Below are 15,844 nucleotides of genomic sequence, written 5' to 3'. Positions count from 1 at the left end.
CCAAACTCACTAAGTGAGAATCTCTGGAGGATGGGCCTGGTGGTCTGTATTTTGAACAAGCTCACTAACTGATGTTCTATACCTGCACATTGGTTAGTGGAGGAACTCCAGGTATCAAGACTCACCCAGAGAGATGTTTGAAGGCTGCAGAGGCTCTCCAGGCCCCCCAGGAGTTGGAAAGTCGAGGTTTCTTCATGCACTTGGGCGGGTAGTGAGCTTTCTGCTAGAATTTCAGATGGCCACAGGCCCCATCTCAGTCTTTCCATCACCCCTCAGGGTCTGCCATCCATAACTCATGGTAGCCACCAGCCTACATTAGAGACAAAAATATGGGCTCAGCTGACCCACCAAGCCTCGTGTTCCTACTCTCTCCCTTCCCCATCCTCATTCATAATGGGGAAAGCAGAGCCAGGGAGTCCAGGAGCCATCCAAGTGGCAAAAACCCCACTGAATGAGCCACGTCACCCCCCCACCATCTGTCCTGTGCCTCCCCACTCCCAGGGCAGGTTGGGATCTGCCAGGGACTGGCCTTGCGGAGACAATCATGAGTTCTTTCCTTTCCCTTCCCACAGGTTTGGAATAAATTGCCTCATCCAGTTTGAAGACTTTGCCAATGCCAATGCCTTCCGCCTGCTCAACAAATACCGCAACAAGTATTGCATGTTCAATGATGACATCCAAGGTAAGTTTCCACCCCACCTGACAAAGCCACCAAGGATTCATGCCTTCTCACAGATTTCCCCTGGATGCCCAAGTGGGGGCACCTCCTAGCTAGTTTGCTGCCAGCAGCTGTGGAAGAAAGAGCATTAATGTTGGATTCAACTCCCACTTGGCTAAATTTAGTTCTGTGACTTTGAAAAAGTCCCTTAACTTGGCTAAGCCTCAGTTTCCTCATCTATAAAATGGACGTCATTACTGCTTCAAAGGAAAGTAAGAATTATGCGATTTAATACATGAAAGAAATACTAAACAGTGCTGTCATTTTCCAGCTGGTTCAACTTGGGCTAATCATATCTCTGAGCTATAGTCTTATCATCTAGTCAATGTGGATGATAATAACTGCCTTGGGAGATTATTATGAAAATTTAAAGAGCTAATATATGGAAAGCACTAGCACAGAGGATTCATCGGACCAAAGCATCAATTACCCTAAAAATGTCCTTCCCCAGCCCCAATAGCTCGCTCTTGGATTTTCCAAATATTAGGTGCAGCTCTGTCAGAATCAGGACAGTCCCTTCTCTTAACTTGGCTAGAATGTGTGTTACTCAGAATGATAACTGTGGAAGGCATTGATGCCAGGGCCCCAGGGTGCTCCAAAAGCCAATAGGAAGCATTTTCTAGTTCAGGATCAACTTGGTTACTTGGTTACATAGAACTTCTGTTCTATGGACCAGAAGTATCTGAAGGCACTTGCTTCTTGCTGTGGAGATGCCAGTATGTGAAACTGGAAGGGAAGGGTTGGGGTGGGGGGGTCCCTCATATATCATCTCTCCTGATCCAGGCATTCTCAGTAAGAGCACTGGGAGCTATTCCTAATGTTTTGTAAAAGTCAACAGAAACACTGATGACATGTAGTTAGCATCTAATAGAGGGAGTTTGGCAAGCAGAATGTTTTAAAACCAAAGATGCATGTCAGGACAAGAACAAGTTGGTGGGGGACAGGTGTTGGTCCTTCCTTGGGAGTAAAAGATTGGCCAACCTTTCATTTTGCAGATGAGACCCAAAGAGGTCACAACTTTTCATCAAATGAGTTAGGGTTAAACCTAAGAGTGTTCAAACCTAGATAATAATAGCTAAGGTTTAGAGCTGAACATGTATTATACATCAGACACTGTTCTAAGCACTGTACACATTTAATCCTATGTGATCTTATTATCTCTGTCTTAAGAATGAAGAAACTGAGGCACAGAGAGTCAGTAATTTATGCAGAAAGTAAGTATAGAGTTGAAATCTGGACCCTAAATTCTAAGTACATAATCACTCATCGTACCGTTCCCAGACCATACTATTACAGAACCAAATGTTTCTTCCTTTCCTGTGGCCCACATGAAGAGCTAAAGAAATGTGATGAATGGGGTGTGTTTTTGGATTGGGCATACATTTTTAAGAGTCAGGATAGCACAGTTTAGCATATTTTTAGATAATTAAGATCAAAATATATGAGTTCAGCCCTTGAAGAGTGGGTAGCCAGAGAGGGGAGACCCAGTAAGGGAGAGCTGACATATGGCAACCCCCCAGCCTGTCACCAGTCTGTCACCCTAGATGTATGGGCCTGGGAAAGCCCAGTATTACCCACAGAAGTGGGCACTCTGCACAGACAGGGCAGCACAGTCCAAGAGCAATGGTTGGTGCAGGAAGCATTCCCTCCCTGCCCTCCTGCTGGTCACCTCACTGTCAGCCCCGTGGACAGGGGTGTGGCCACAGCCCTCAAGGAAACACCTGCCGGCTAGCCCCTGACCGGCTCCCCCGTCATGGCACTCACTCATGAGTCAGAGGCAGGACAGCCATCCCCCTGAGCCCACTGGGCTGCCAAGACCAGAAGGTGGGAGTGGAAAACAAGTCCATGTGGGTGGCACACCTGGTGCAGACTCCAGATGTACACACACACACACACACACACACACACACACACACACAGTCATGTGTGTACATCCTCATAAACAGGGGGATACATCTGGACCCTGCAATCCACCTGCCTCCACTACCCCCCGCTGCTGCCAGAAAGCACCTCTAAGATGAAACTATGGCCATCAACCCCCTCTTCATGAGCAAGTTCACGCTGCCCCACTGCAGGTATCAGGCCTCGAGGATCTGCCTCTTTGGGCCCCACTCCACCCCCACTAATCTCTCTGTCCTCTGACCCACTGTTACGTTTACTCCTCTAACCCCTTTCCTTGTCAGTTCTCTCTGCGTGTGAAAGTTCTGCCCCTTAGTCACTCATATGTACCTTTCAAGACTCAGCTTAAGGGTGTCCTGTCCCAGGGAAGGACTCACAGCAGCCTTTGCTCCCCCAGTCTGATTCAGGTGCCCACCAGGTGCTCCCACAGTCACCTGTGCTCCCCTGTCAGTTCTCTTACCACACTGTACCCCAAATGTCTGCGTGGAGTTGTCTGTTTCCCCAGGAGACAATAAGCTTCCAGAGGCAGAAACTATGTCATCTATTCTCATTCCCCAGTTCCCAGCACCGTGCCTGGCACATTCTAGATGCTTCATAAGTATTTGGAGAATGAATGAATGAATGAATGAATGAATGAATGAAGTCTACACACACAAATTGACATTCTCATAAGCATACCCGCCAATTCCCGTGGGCATGTCTACCTTGGACACCTGCCCCTGCAGCCTCTCTCTTGTCCAGGTCATCATACATGTACTTACACAGTAGTGCCCCCCACATGTGCTTACATTCAGATGGATTTACATCGTCGTGTGTACACATGTAGCATTTTTAATTTAGTCAATTCATTGTTAAATTCATTGGTTTTGATTTCCTGTTCGTAGCCAGTCCCAGCAGAGTCTATTTCGCTCCCAGGCAAAGCTGGATGGAATAGTTTTCTGGGTCCCACAGCAGACAGCAGAGGACTTTCCCATTCTTTTCTCAGCAATTAAAAACTAAAGCCATGCATCTGAAATGTGTGATGAGAGCTAGCGAACAGTACCAGAATGTCAGGAGCCCTGTAATATCAAGTCTTTGATAGGACAGGCTGACTGTTAGGTAGGAGCATGTAAGTAATAACAGTAAAGAGGTGGGGGTGGAGGCACACCACCCAGATCTTCCTTCGAGAAAAGACTTGATGCCCCAACTACTGGCAGGGCTGTCAGCTGCCTCGGGCAGAGTCCCAGCTCCAGAGCTGCCTCGCTCACGGTCCTGCCCTGCCAGGGATGCCCTCACCCCGTGATGAGGGAATATAAAAGCCCAACCACTTTGGCCCAATGCAGGACAAGTCTGAGGGGACATTGAACTCCAGAGCTCCCCCACAGGGTTGGCTGAGGCTTTGGGGACTGCATCACAGCCCAGCTTCTCCTCTGCTCCCTCCTGCTTTCCCCCTGCCCCACCCCTTTCCCACTCGCTTCCATAGGTGCCAATCCCAAGGGCACTTCTTGGTAACATCCTGAACACTCTACATGTCTCAGAATGTGCTTCCCAGGGAGCCCAAGCTGTGCCAAATAATATTTTGCATGCACAGAGAACTTTAGGTGTGAGCTATTTTTTTAATCCATACTGCCTCGTAACTTCCTGGCAACAGCCCCCCAAACCCTCAGGGAGGACAGACCTTGCTGTCCCCTGTCACTGGTAAGGAAACTGGAGTTCAAGCATTAATTTTTGCTCCAGGTCACATAGCCAGACAGACACAAAGTGGGACCAGAACCTAGTTGTTTCTGACTCACAGTTCTCCACTCTCTCTCCATGACATCAGACTGCCTATTCCCCTGTGTGGGTGAGGCGGTGCAACGAGTCTTCTTGCGAAGGATTAAATTCCAGATCCCACATAAGTGGGGATATCACTAGTCTCCAGAAGCCTGCTGCTCCCATCTTTCCCATCCCCTCCTCCCCTGGTTTACAGACCAAAGAGGAGATCCAGAGAGGGGAAGGGGCTTGACCACACCATCAGCTGGTTACTGATGAGTCCAGGACCAGAAGCCTATGATGTGTGTTCTCAGTGCTAAGTGGGCAATTAGGACATTGGTGAGCAATTCCAGGACTCAGGGGGAAACATGGAAGATGAAGCTCATGCTTAATCTTTAACTCCAAAGTTAACAGAAATGAAACATAAAACTATATAGCCATGCTCAAAAATAGAAAAAGGAACACCGTATGCAGAATTGAAAAGGGTTGAGAGGGAGGGAAGGCAGAAGGGAGGGATGACCGTGGCAAACAGACCCCAAAAACAAGTTATATGTGGTTGCTGGGAACAGACCCAACACACCCCAGCAGGACTCCTCATCGGAATCTACCTGAAACCCCACATATGGGAGGGGCTGGAACCAGGCTGCCACGTGAAAATGACACTGGGGCCATGCTGCCGGCTCCGAATACCGGCCCAGCATCACATCCTTGGTGGAACAAGGAAGGTGGGACTGAGGGCTTGAGGATCACAGCAGACAGCTCCAAGAGGGCAGGGCCATGCCTGGAGCTGAGCAGGAGCTCCAGCACATAATTTGAACTGTCTCCCAGCCAGTCCGGCTGTACCACACACCTTGGACTCACCCCACAGGGCTGACCACACGGTGGGGCCTCTGGAAACCCAGTGCTGGAAGGGTGAAGCGCTCCCCAGGACTGCTGACGGTCTCCTCTTTGCCCACCCCAGCTGGCTCACAGAGAGCCTCAGCCGCCCCAGGCTGGTCCTCGGTGAGCAGGGCTGCTTGTGTGCTGACATACTGCTGGCAGTCTTTTCGGGAGACTTTGGAAAAGACAGAGGCTCAGGTGACTTGTTTCAACTGGGACCAGAGAAGCCTCCCTGCTCTTAGGGGAGGAGGAAACTGGAAAGGGGACAGCAATAGGAATGATCATGCTGGAGGACAGGCCAGCTGCCTTCTTCCACAGAAGCCAGATCCAGGATGCTGCTGGCCTAGTGACCATGGACCTCCGGCCCCCACTGCTAGCTCCTCACACAGTGTGGCTCGGGTGTGAAAGTCTAGCTGGCGTGTCCAGTCCACAGCATCCTCCTACCCCACCGGCCTGCCCTGGATCTGCACTACTCCCAAGTCCTACCACATACTTGGGGCCAGATGGCCTGTCAGTGTGCCCTGTGGCATGTCAGGCCATCATCACCCCCTCACACTTTCAAATTTTAATTTGTGAGTCTGAGTGCTTAATAGTCAGACCTTGTATTGAGACAAGCCTAGGTCTGAATCCCCATTTTTCTCCCTTTGGCTTTGGCCACTTGACTTAAATCCTCACAGCCTTCTTTATCTGCAAAATGGACATCATAGTATTAACAGCCCGAAATGATAATCGTCAGTATGTACAGAATGACCAAGATGGTTTCAAAAGGCCAGCATCTATTCTAGTTGGCTGGACTTCACACCAACTTTACACCAGAATTACCCCAGTTTATGGCACCAGGTCATTATAAGGACAGGAGTCATGTATAGGCAGGGACAGGCACGTAACAGTACTTAGTTCTGGTACCTAGTGCAAATACCTCTGGTGCATAGTATGCTCCTGGCACATAAGTATGAGAGGGAGGGAAGAATGGTTGATACCCAGGATAGAGGCGCTTTGGTGGAGGTGAGGAAAGAGATGGGTGTGAGCACAGATCTGGGCAAGCCTGAGAAGGAGGCAGGACGTTTATCCACCTTCCACATATACCCTATTCTTCCAACCCATTGAACTCCTCATGATTCTATGAATTTTCTGCCAACTCTGTGATTTTGAATGTGCTTATCCCTTTGCCTAGAATTCTCTTCTGCTCTTGGCTGACTTCTGTGTGTCCTTAAAGTCTCAGGCTTCACCTCCTCCAAGGTACCACACCTAGGGCCAAGCCTGTCCCACTGGTGTCTGGCTGATCCCACCTTTCTCCAGAGCTCAGGAGTCACCCACTTTGCAGAACGCTTCTAAGTTCCCCAGAGCTAAGTTTGTCATGATACCAAAGGGGCAGATGGGAAGGAGTGGCCAAGCTCTGAAGACTTTGTCCAGCTGATCTGTCCTGTTTACCAGACACCAGGAGTTATTTCCGGCTCTTGGGGGTCTGCTGCCCTCTTTCCTACACCACAGCCACACACATGGAACAGTACTTCCTGGCCTTTCTGTTCTCTTTCCCTCACAGTGAGGCCTCCCCTGGCCTTTTCAACCTTCTCTCTCCACAGCCTTCCTTTTCATGAAGCCCTGTGTTCTGTGCCTGCTCTTCACTTACAGGGCCGTCTCTAGCCCTGAGATTCCCATGGGTCTCTTACATCTGATCCTGGCTCCTCTGTGACCTCCCATTAGTCTGCTGCATCAGGTAAAAGCCCAGGGAAGCAAAAAGCTGGTAATTACTCTTTCTGGTTCCTCCAGAGTGTGTCTGAATAGGTCTAATCCATCTTCTGCATGGGCCAGGAACTGCCTTCTAGAGGGTCCAGCAGTTTCAGAAAATTCTCCTCATGACACAGAAATAGGACTGAAGTTGTTTAGAAGGCCTTTGCTTGGTATCATTAAGGGAACTTGAATTTTTCTGAACATATAAGCTGTTAACTACCTACAGACAGACTGTTCTATTTATCCTTATATCTGCAAGGCCAGGTGCAGTGAAGGCCCAGAAACAGGCCCCCAGACACACTAATGAACAAGTGAGTGACGGTAGCCAGCTGCTTTGGGAAGGTAATTATGCAGATCCTGGAAGCAGGCCTGGCCTTGCAGTGGACAAAACCCAGTCCCCCAGGGCCCTAGGCCTCCAAAGCCACTTTGAGCAGACCCTGACCAAGTCTAACTCCCTGCCCTTCTCCCTGTCTGGGACAGCAGTCTCACCTCACCTACAAAATGGCTAATTCTTTCCCTTTTCTCCAGTAATCTGTTGTTCACCATGGAAGTTCCCTATCACTTCGTCAAATGTGACTATTAAAAACAGAATAGAAATTACATTTTCAGCTCATCCTTTTGTGCATTTCCTGAATGGACAGCCTCTGATCCTCAGTTTGCAGGAAGTGTAATTATGGAAGCTCCCTCTAAAGAGGAAAACTTGTTTTTCTTTCATTGTGAATGGGAAACAGCCAGTCACACTTTAGGTGGCCCGTGGCATTTATGGGCACAAGCCATGTTCAACAACATCCCTGCACCCCTGGGTTTCTTCAGGTTGTTACCTTCAGAAAGCTTGAAACAGCTTCCTTCCTCTCCACTTTTAATTCCCTAACACGTTACCCAAGAGCTGCCCCCAAATGAAAGTTAATGATGGAGATAACTGTATTTGGCCAACTTTATAATATGGGGCTCAAGAACTGCTCTTCTTCCTCTTGAGTTCCGGTCTATAATCAGGGTAACTTGCCACTTCACAGGGTAACTTGCCTCAGAGGAAGGTTCCAGAAAGGAGAGCATGAAGAAGTAGCCAGCGAGGTAGCCGATGAGTGTGGGGCTCCAGGAGCCAAGTGCAGAAGGAGTTTCCCAAGGGAAAATAAGCAGTAGTATCCAATGCTGCTGAGAAGTCAAAGAAGATGTGACTAAGGACTGACAACCGAATGTGACAAGGTGGTGGCACAGGTGACCTTGTCAAGAGGTGGGGACAGTTGATTGACTTGACTGGTTTCAGGGAGACTGAGAAAAAAGGAAACAGAGGCAATAAGTATACACAGCTCTTCCAAATAAGAACTAGGGTAGGACTATAGAGAGTCAAGAGGAAGCCTTTTTAAAGATGGGAGCTTGATGACATGTTTGTGTGCTGATGGCAGTGATCTGGTAGAGGACAAATTGATGCAGAAAAAAGGAGAGAAAATTACAAAGGAGAGCAGGCAAAAATGATGGGACCTGACACACACCTGGGGGTGGCTTTAGCTAGGAGCAGGGACAGTTCATTGGTGGTAACGGGAGGAAACACAAAGCAAATGGATATGGAGGAAAAGGGTTTACAGACTTGGTGGTAAGAGGATTCAGAAGTTCTCTTCTGACTGTTGCTGTTCCCTTTGAACCTCACTTTCCACTTCTGAGATGGGGAGAAAACGGAGCTCATAGTACTTGTTTGGTAGTTATTTTGTGAAGATTAAATGAGCAAATGCAGGTAAGCACATACATAGCACAGAGTCAAGGTCACAGTGAGACGGATCAATAAATGTCAGTTGGCTTTCTCTCCTCTCATCGAAATGTTCCCTTCTTTCCTATCAGATTTCCCATTGTTTCGTGTTCTCCACCCCTGCCAGAGCCATTGACATCCTCTGCCTAATTCACTTCTTTCTACCTCCACCACCCCTCAGTTCTCCCTCAAGGAGAGCTCATAATGCCCCACCTGCTGCCTACAAGTCCAGACTCAGGAGAGGCTGGCTGAGCCTCATGGGCCACGAAGGGGTGGAAGCAGCACTGCAGGTATCCCTGCTCTGCTTCCAACTGATTGACTGAAAGGGGCCTCAGTTTCCTCACCTGTGTGCTTGGGGTAGGTCATGCTCTCCAGTCCCCATCCAGCACTGGATTTCTGCAGGTAAGCCCAGATAGTCAGCTTGCAGGTTCTAACCACAATAGATCCCTGGCATTGGAGAAGGTAAAGAGCCATCAAGCACAGTGTCTTCTCTGATGGAATATCTTTGGCGCCATCTGGTGGCACATGTTTTGCACATCTCCTTGCCGGAGGCAGATGTCCCAAAATAGAATCAGATGAGCAGAAGACTCCCTCTCTATCCAGTGGAAGGAAACTAGTACTTCAGCTAGAGAAGTCGTCTAGTTCAGTGCATCGCAGACTTAAATGGCCATATAAGTCATCTGAAGACCTTTTGAAATACAGGCTCTGACTCAGTAGAACTAAAATGAAAACAGCTCTTGGGGGCCAGAGAGTAGGATGGGTGGAGTTGTTTCCAGAAAGAGAAATGGGGACTAGCTGACACAATAAGTGGACTTCAAGAAAATAAGAGACCAAGGTATTTAGGAATATAGAGGAGCACCATACCATGCAATTCTCACTACCTATGTAAATGATTTCAGTAATTACTTAAATTGCTTTTTGATGCTTTCTTGGCTATCAGTTTTGGATGCAGTACAGTGCTGAGCCTGGCCATGACATAGCCCAGCTTTATTCAGGTTAGATAAAAAGTAGATCTGGGAAAAGAAGGAGAGGTTCAGGATGCCTGGCTGGGAAAAGCAGAGGATATCTGGCAGAGGAGATCATTTGAGCTGAGTCTTAAGGAAGAAATAACAACGCAGAAGGTCCTAAGCTGGTAAACAGCATGGGCAAAACATAGAAGCGTAAAAAGACGTGACCTGTCAGGGAATGATCAGTAGTGCGCCTGGAACACAGAGTATGTGGGGAGGCATGAAGCTGCAAAGGTAGGTTGATGCCGACAGTATACTTAACTATAACTGATGCTTCATAAATAACTGAATGCAATTAGCCCTAAATAGTGATCTCTAACTGCTGATTATGTTACAGTTATTTGTGCCCAAGCCTTGGTGAACAGGGAGTCCCTGGGGGCAGGGACCGTGTTTGATTCATCTTTTGTAGTGCCTAGCATGGTGCCTGTCACCTGGTAAGCCCTCAGTACATGCACAATGAGCTCTTGGGGACCCTCCAAAGGATGTTAGGAAAGCCCCCAGTAGTCCTCAGCCCTGGCTGTAGGACCCTGTTACACTTTGGCAGTCCCCCCCACCCAGGCCATTCCTGTGTGCAGGCTGGAGCCTGTACCCCACCTTCTTGTTCCTACCTCAGGTCCTACCTTCTGAGGTCCACAACGATGAACGTGCACTTGTTAGGCTCCAACTGTTTGCTGTGCCCCCTGTCTTTGCCCAATACATGGCCTCTAAGCCAGACACAAATCCAACCCACATTCTGGGATAAGGCCCTTCCCCAGAGCTACCAAAGTACTAACCCCTTAGAAAACTGGAAAGAGAAAACAGGAAATTCACTCATATTCCCACCCTGCAACCTTTAGTTATATTGTTCCTTCCAGATTCTGTGTTTTTCGTTACACAGAACAACCTTTTAAGTTTCTCTTCCTTCCAACTAACTCAGTGAAACGCAGTTTAGTGGTTAAGAGCATAAGACCTAGGGGCACCTAGGTGTCTCAGTAGGTTAAGCATCCAACTCTTGATTTTGGCTCAGGTCATGATCTCACATTCATGAGTTTGAGCCCCATGTCAGGCTTATGTGCTGACAGTGTGGAGCCTACTTAGGATTCTCTCTCTGCCCCTCCTCTGCTCTTTCTCTCTCTCAAAATGAATAAAATAAACTTTAAAAAAAAAAAAAGCACAAGGCCTAGAGCCTGGTTCCCTGGGTTCAAATCCTCACTTTGTTATATGATCTTGGACAAGTCAGAAAACTACTCTATATTTCATTTTCCTGGGCTGTAAAATGAGGATGATAGTACTTAGGATTAAACAAATAAATGTCTTTACAGTTAGACATCTAAAGCACTTAGAACAATTATCTGATGTTAGTTACTCACTTAATAGCCTCTTCTGTGTTGCCACATCATCTTCATAATAATTTTTAATGGCTGCAATATATTCTGAGTGTCCACACTCTTTACTTAATAGTTACTCCTTTGTTAGATGTTTAAGTTATTTCCAGTCGTTCTGTATTAAAAATAACACTGTCATAAAGATCCTAGGACATGCGTTTTGGATTTTTCCATACATAGATTACCAGAAGTAGAAGTATGAGGGTAAAGGACACAAGCATTTTATGCCTTTGGTCTATATTGGGGAAATTGTTTTCCCAAAAAAGGTCATAGCATTGTAAAATACAATTTATGCTGGAATTTTTTACTTTTCACTACTCCCTCACCAGCCTTGGACAACATCAGTTTCTTTGATTTGTGCAACTTTAACATTCCACAGATAGTCCCACTGTAACTTTCTTTTCTTTGACTATCATGGAGGATTCACATTCCCCATGTGATTACTGTGTTGTGAACTCTCTGTCAGTAAGGGTCTACACCAGTTGCTTTAAGAGAGAAAATACAGGGGTGCCTGGGTGGCGCAGTCGGTTAAGCGTCCGACTTCAGCCAGGTCGCGATCTTGCGGTCCGTGAGTTCGAGCCCCGCGTCGGGCTCTGGGCTAATGGCTCAGAGCCTGGAGCCTGTTTCTGATTCTGTGTCTCCCTCTCTCTCTGCCCCTCCCCCATTCATGCTCTCTCTCTGTCCCAAAAATAAATAAAAACGGAGAAAAAAAAATTAAAAAAAAAAAAGAGAGAAAATACAAAGAATTGCTGATTATGTATTTAAAAATGTATTATGTATTATTATGTATTTAAAATCAACCTACTGATTATGTATTTAAAAATGAAAAGCATTAAGGACCTACTCCTCAGGGAACAAAGGGAAGACCAGGTGGCAGCCGGCTAGCGTTGTTGTCTCTGAGGGGTGCACTATGAGGCTGCTTCTGCAACTAATGGACAGACTGCAAACTGGATTCATCCACTGCTTTGGGAACAATCTATTGCTGTGGAAGTGGAAAACCAAGGCTGTGGGGTTTCCAGATTTAGCAAGGTCAAAATGCAGCATGCCTACTTAAATTTGAATTTCAGATAAATAATGAATTTTGATAATCATGAATAATTTTTTAGAATACTTATGCTAATATTGGATGGGAATGCTTACATTAAAAAAAAGTTATTTGTTGTTTATCAAAAATCTAAATTTAAGTGTCCTACATTTTATCCGGGCAATCTCACAAGGCGGTGATGATGCTGCGGAAGCGTTCTTCCTTCCCCCTAACCCAGCCTTTCAGTCACCCTCTGGTGCCCCTCATTGGCAGAGCCCAGCATAAAGCCAGTTGGCAAAGCTGGTCTGCAGACAAAGCAGAGTGAAGAGTGGGTTTGAAACTAAGAAACAGTTATACCCAGTAATTGGCACAGTCGATCCTTTTAGCTACTCAGCATCCGTACACCGCGTTGTATGCACTGATACTTCCAGATAACAACAAAAACAATTCCAACAAAACATATCTTTGCAACAAACGAAGACATTCTCACCTTCTCCTCAAAATGGGGAGAGGCAAAGTCTGTACAGTCATTCTCTTCATCTCTGGAAAACAGTCACACTACCCATCTCTGGTCAGGATTAACTATCTTAAAACTCTGTCACAGTCATGTTTGAAAATTCTGTTACCTAAAGACTAAATTATAGGATTAAGAGGAAGGAGAAGGGAGAATAAATTAGCTAATATATACCATTACATATAATCACATAATACTCAAGGATGAAAATCTGCATGGCTGCTGTATTCCTTGTTTCTGTAACCAGTCATGAGTCCATAATTGATGTTTATACATTTCTCCCTCAACATCCCATTCCATGCTTTCTTGTCCTCAGACAGGACTTCAGCTGGCCAGGGTCCTTTAGTGGGATGACCCAAACCTTTTATATCTGAATATTGTGAATACTAAGTGGTCCTGCCTCTGTTTTGTTGCAGTAATATTCATTAATATCTACTATTGAGCCTGGAAGTACTAAGACACACCCCAGAAGATCCCCTGGGCTCAGATCTAGTCCTCCCTATCCTCAGTTTCCCCTCAGTTATCAGGATGAATAACCACACCCTCTCTTTCTTTGCCCATTGGTTTCATGGCAAAAAATAAAATAAAATAAATAAGAAAGAAAAAAGTACCAAATGGCCAGGTGGCACTCTCACCCCTCAATTTGGTAGAACCATGCTGTGAACTCTAATACAGGCATTTGTTTCTTGGGAACCAAATACCTCCAATCCAAAGAGCACAAAATGGAAGAATGTGTACAAGTGAGTTATCAGGTGAAATGGTGAAAGGAGCCACTTCCACTTCAACCCTTTGCTTTCCAGACCCAAATATTCTGGCCATGGAAGAAAGAACACAGTGTAGCATGTGCTAAGTCAAATTGCATCCTGTAAAATAGAATTTCACCATCTTCAAGGGTGTTACCTTGACTAAGTCTTAAGTAGACCATTCTACTGATCTATTAGGCCAGCTGCTCCTAGGTGGTAGAGTACATGTTAAGACCACTGAATTCCATGGGCATAAGCCTATTGGTGCATTTCCATTACTTTGAAATGAATTCCTGATCAGAAGCCTTTTGTCTGGAATATATCAATGGTGAATAGGCTATCCACAGATTCCAAACATCCACAGATTATGGCACTGGTAGAGTCTTACATGTAGGGAAAGCAAATCTATAGCCAAAATATATTTTTAGTCCATTGAGGATAAATGTCTTTCTTGTCTATAATGGAAAGAGTCCAAAGTAACCATTCCACTGCCAGGTAGATGTTCTTCCCAGAGAATGGTGTCATACCAGGAGCTTAATGTTGGCATCTGCCATTGACAGGTTAGTCATTCAGCAGTAGCAGGTCAACCTTGATGAGAGGAAGTCCATGCATTAGCCTCTGTCCTTGCCACCATGGCTACTTGGTACATAAACTCATTGAGCAAACCCTAAGTGGCAGAAGAAGGACACTGACTAACATATACATGACATGCAATTTTGTCCACCTGGTAGAGAGAACCTATTTCATTATGCCCTTTGCTCAATTTTCATGTGTGGCACAACTTTGTTCACACTCTATACCTTTCCCAAGATGTCCATCCACACACCCCTATCCTAGGCTTCCTCATCACCAACCTTACTGTTTATTTTATTCTAAGTCCCTGACCATCAGCTAAACCATTATCAACTGCCAATGAATCAATATAGGTCTAGCCATCTCTTGGACCAAAATGGACAACCAAATTTATAACTTGAAGTCATGTGCATTAGGAATATTTTCCTCACTGTTACCCTTTAGGACTACTTTTCATTGGGGTGTGAAGCTGCAACATAAATTTCTCATTGATTCCAGCATATCATTAAGCATGATCTGTAAACCAAGCCCAAGCTTTTTTCTCCTTGATCATATGAGGCCCTAGGTGTGCACTGAAGGAGAGGACATCATGCAGCAGAAGTAGGTGTCAAATGAGTCTGAGCCACCTGCTCATGCAACTTATTTGTACCTTTCAGATGGGCTCCAAGCCATTTGATGATGTTATGCTACTGGGCACACCCAGCCTTATGACTTGGTTGATAAGATAGATAGCTCAGATCACATAGTCACTTAATGGCTCATGGCTACTTTGTGGTTTCATTTTTGTTTTTTTTAATCCATTTATACTGTAAACAAATTATTCTATGAGGTTCATGCTTCTTTTTGGCCTCTGTTATGTTTGTCCTTGTCATTTCATTTATGAATGATGGTGGTAGCAACACCTGACTATCTGATCTTCTCTCCCAGAGTCTAGCCACAATCCAGGAGCTCTTTCTCAAAAGGACATTTTTCTACAAAAGAGGACATATCTTTGCTCCAAACCTGCATGCTTACAGGCTTCTCTAAGGGCTAAGGAAAGTTGCTTCTTTGGCTACACATTCTAGGTGTGGGAAACTCTGCCAAGGGTCTTCTCTTAGGGTTTGGGAGCCAGTGACCAGAGATTGATCTCAGTGCCCTCTGTTACAGGCACAGCCTCTGTCGCTGTAGCGGGGATCCTGGCTGCTCTGCGAATCACCAAGAACAAGCTCTCCAATCATGTGTTTGTTTTCCAAGGCGCAGGTGAGGTAGGTGACATCAGGAGAATAAAGATGGGTGGAGAAGCATGAAGGAAGGGAGGTGTTCGGGGGTGCTGAGAAGAGGAAGCAACACAGGTATATTGTGATAATTGCAGCTGCCTGGACACCAACATTTGGGTGTCTCAAGGACTTAACCAAGCCTCCTAGGAGTGGGGGGAAAGGTATGGAGAAGAGAGAATCTTGGTAAAGCGTCTGATAAATGGTGAGCAGCCATTTGCCTTGTATCTGAACATCTACCATATGGATGTTCCCTCCCAGGCAGCCATGGGCATCGCCCACCTCCTTGTCATGGCTCTAGAGAAAGAAGGTGTACCCAAGGCAGAGGCCACAAGGAAGATCTGGATGGTGGACTCCAAGGGACTCATTGTCAAGGTACTGTCAGTCTGGAAACCTAGAGGCTTCTTGACACCTACAGCTATCGGAACTGGACTATAAGAGGTCGCCAAGGGGCAAAGTACTCAAACAAAATAGAAGGCAAACAGGAGAACAAGGTTCTAATCTCCAAAGCAAGAAACACACCCCAAAGTATCTCTTCCAAAAGCTCTCAATATGTGAGCAAGTTTGTATATGTATGCCTCTTCCAGCTTTATCTCCCACCACTTCTTGCCTTGCACTAACCTCCAGCCACAGTAAATCATAGTTGTCCAGAAGTAACATGCTGTCT

At 46.2% G+C, this 15,844-nt stretch overlaps 1 protein-coding gene across 3 annotated transcripts in view; it reads left to right on the top strand.

The window, feature by feature from the left end:
- The window catches only part of ME3 (malic enzyme 3), a 185,358-nt gene that overhangs the window by 161,464 nt on the left and 8,050 nt on the right, over nucleotides 1–15,844 (top strand). For all 3 annotated transcript variants that reach the window (XM_040489569.1, XM_040489568.1, XM_040489570.1), the window contains 3 exons: nucleotides 573–682; nucleotides 15,071–15,168; nucleotides 15,439–15,552. In XM_040489569.1, the coding sequence (XP_040345503.1) occupies nucleotides 573–682; nucleotides 15,071–15,168; nucleotides 15,439–15,552 (322 nt within the window). The remainder of the gene's footprint in view (nucleotides 1–572; nucleotides 683–15,070; nucleotides 15,169–15,438; nucleotides 15,553–15,844) is intronic.

This window comes from Herpailurus yagouaroundi, unplaced genomic scaffold (genome assembly GCF_014898765.1).
Source record: "Herpailurus yagouaroundi ecotype Mexico unplaced genomic scaffold, PumYag 180, whole genome shotgun sequence".
Lineage (NCBI taxonomy): Eukaryota > Metazoa > Chordata > Mammalia > Carnivora > Felidae > Herpailurus > Herpailurus yagouaroundi.
Note: the sequence above shows the minus strand (reverse complement) of the source record. Positions and strands in the feature narration are given on the sequence as shown.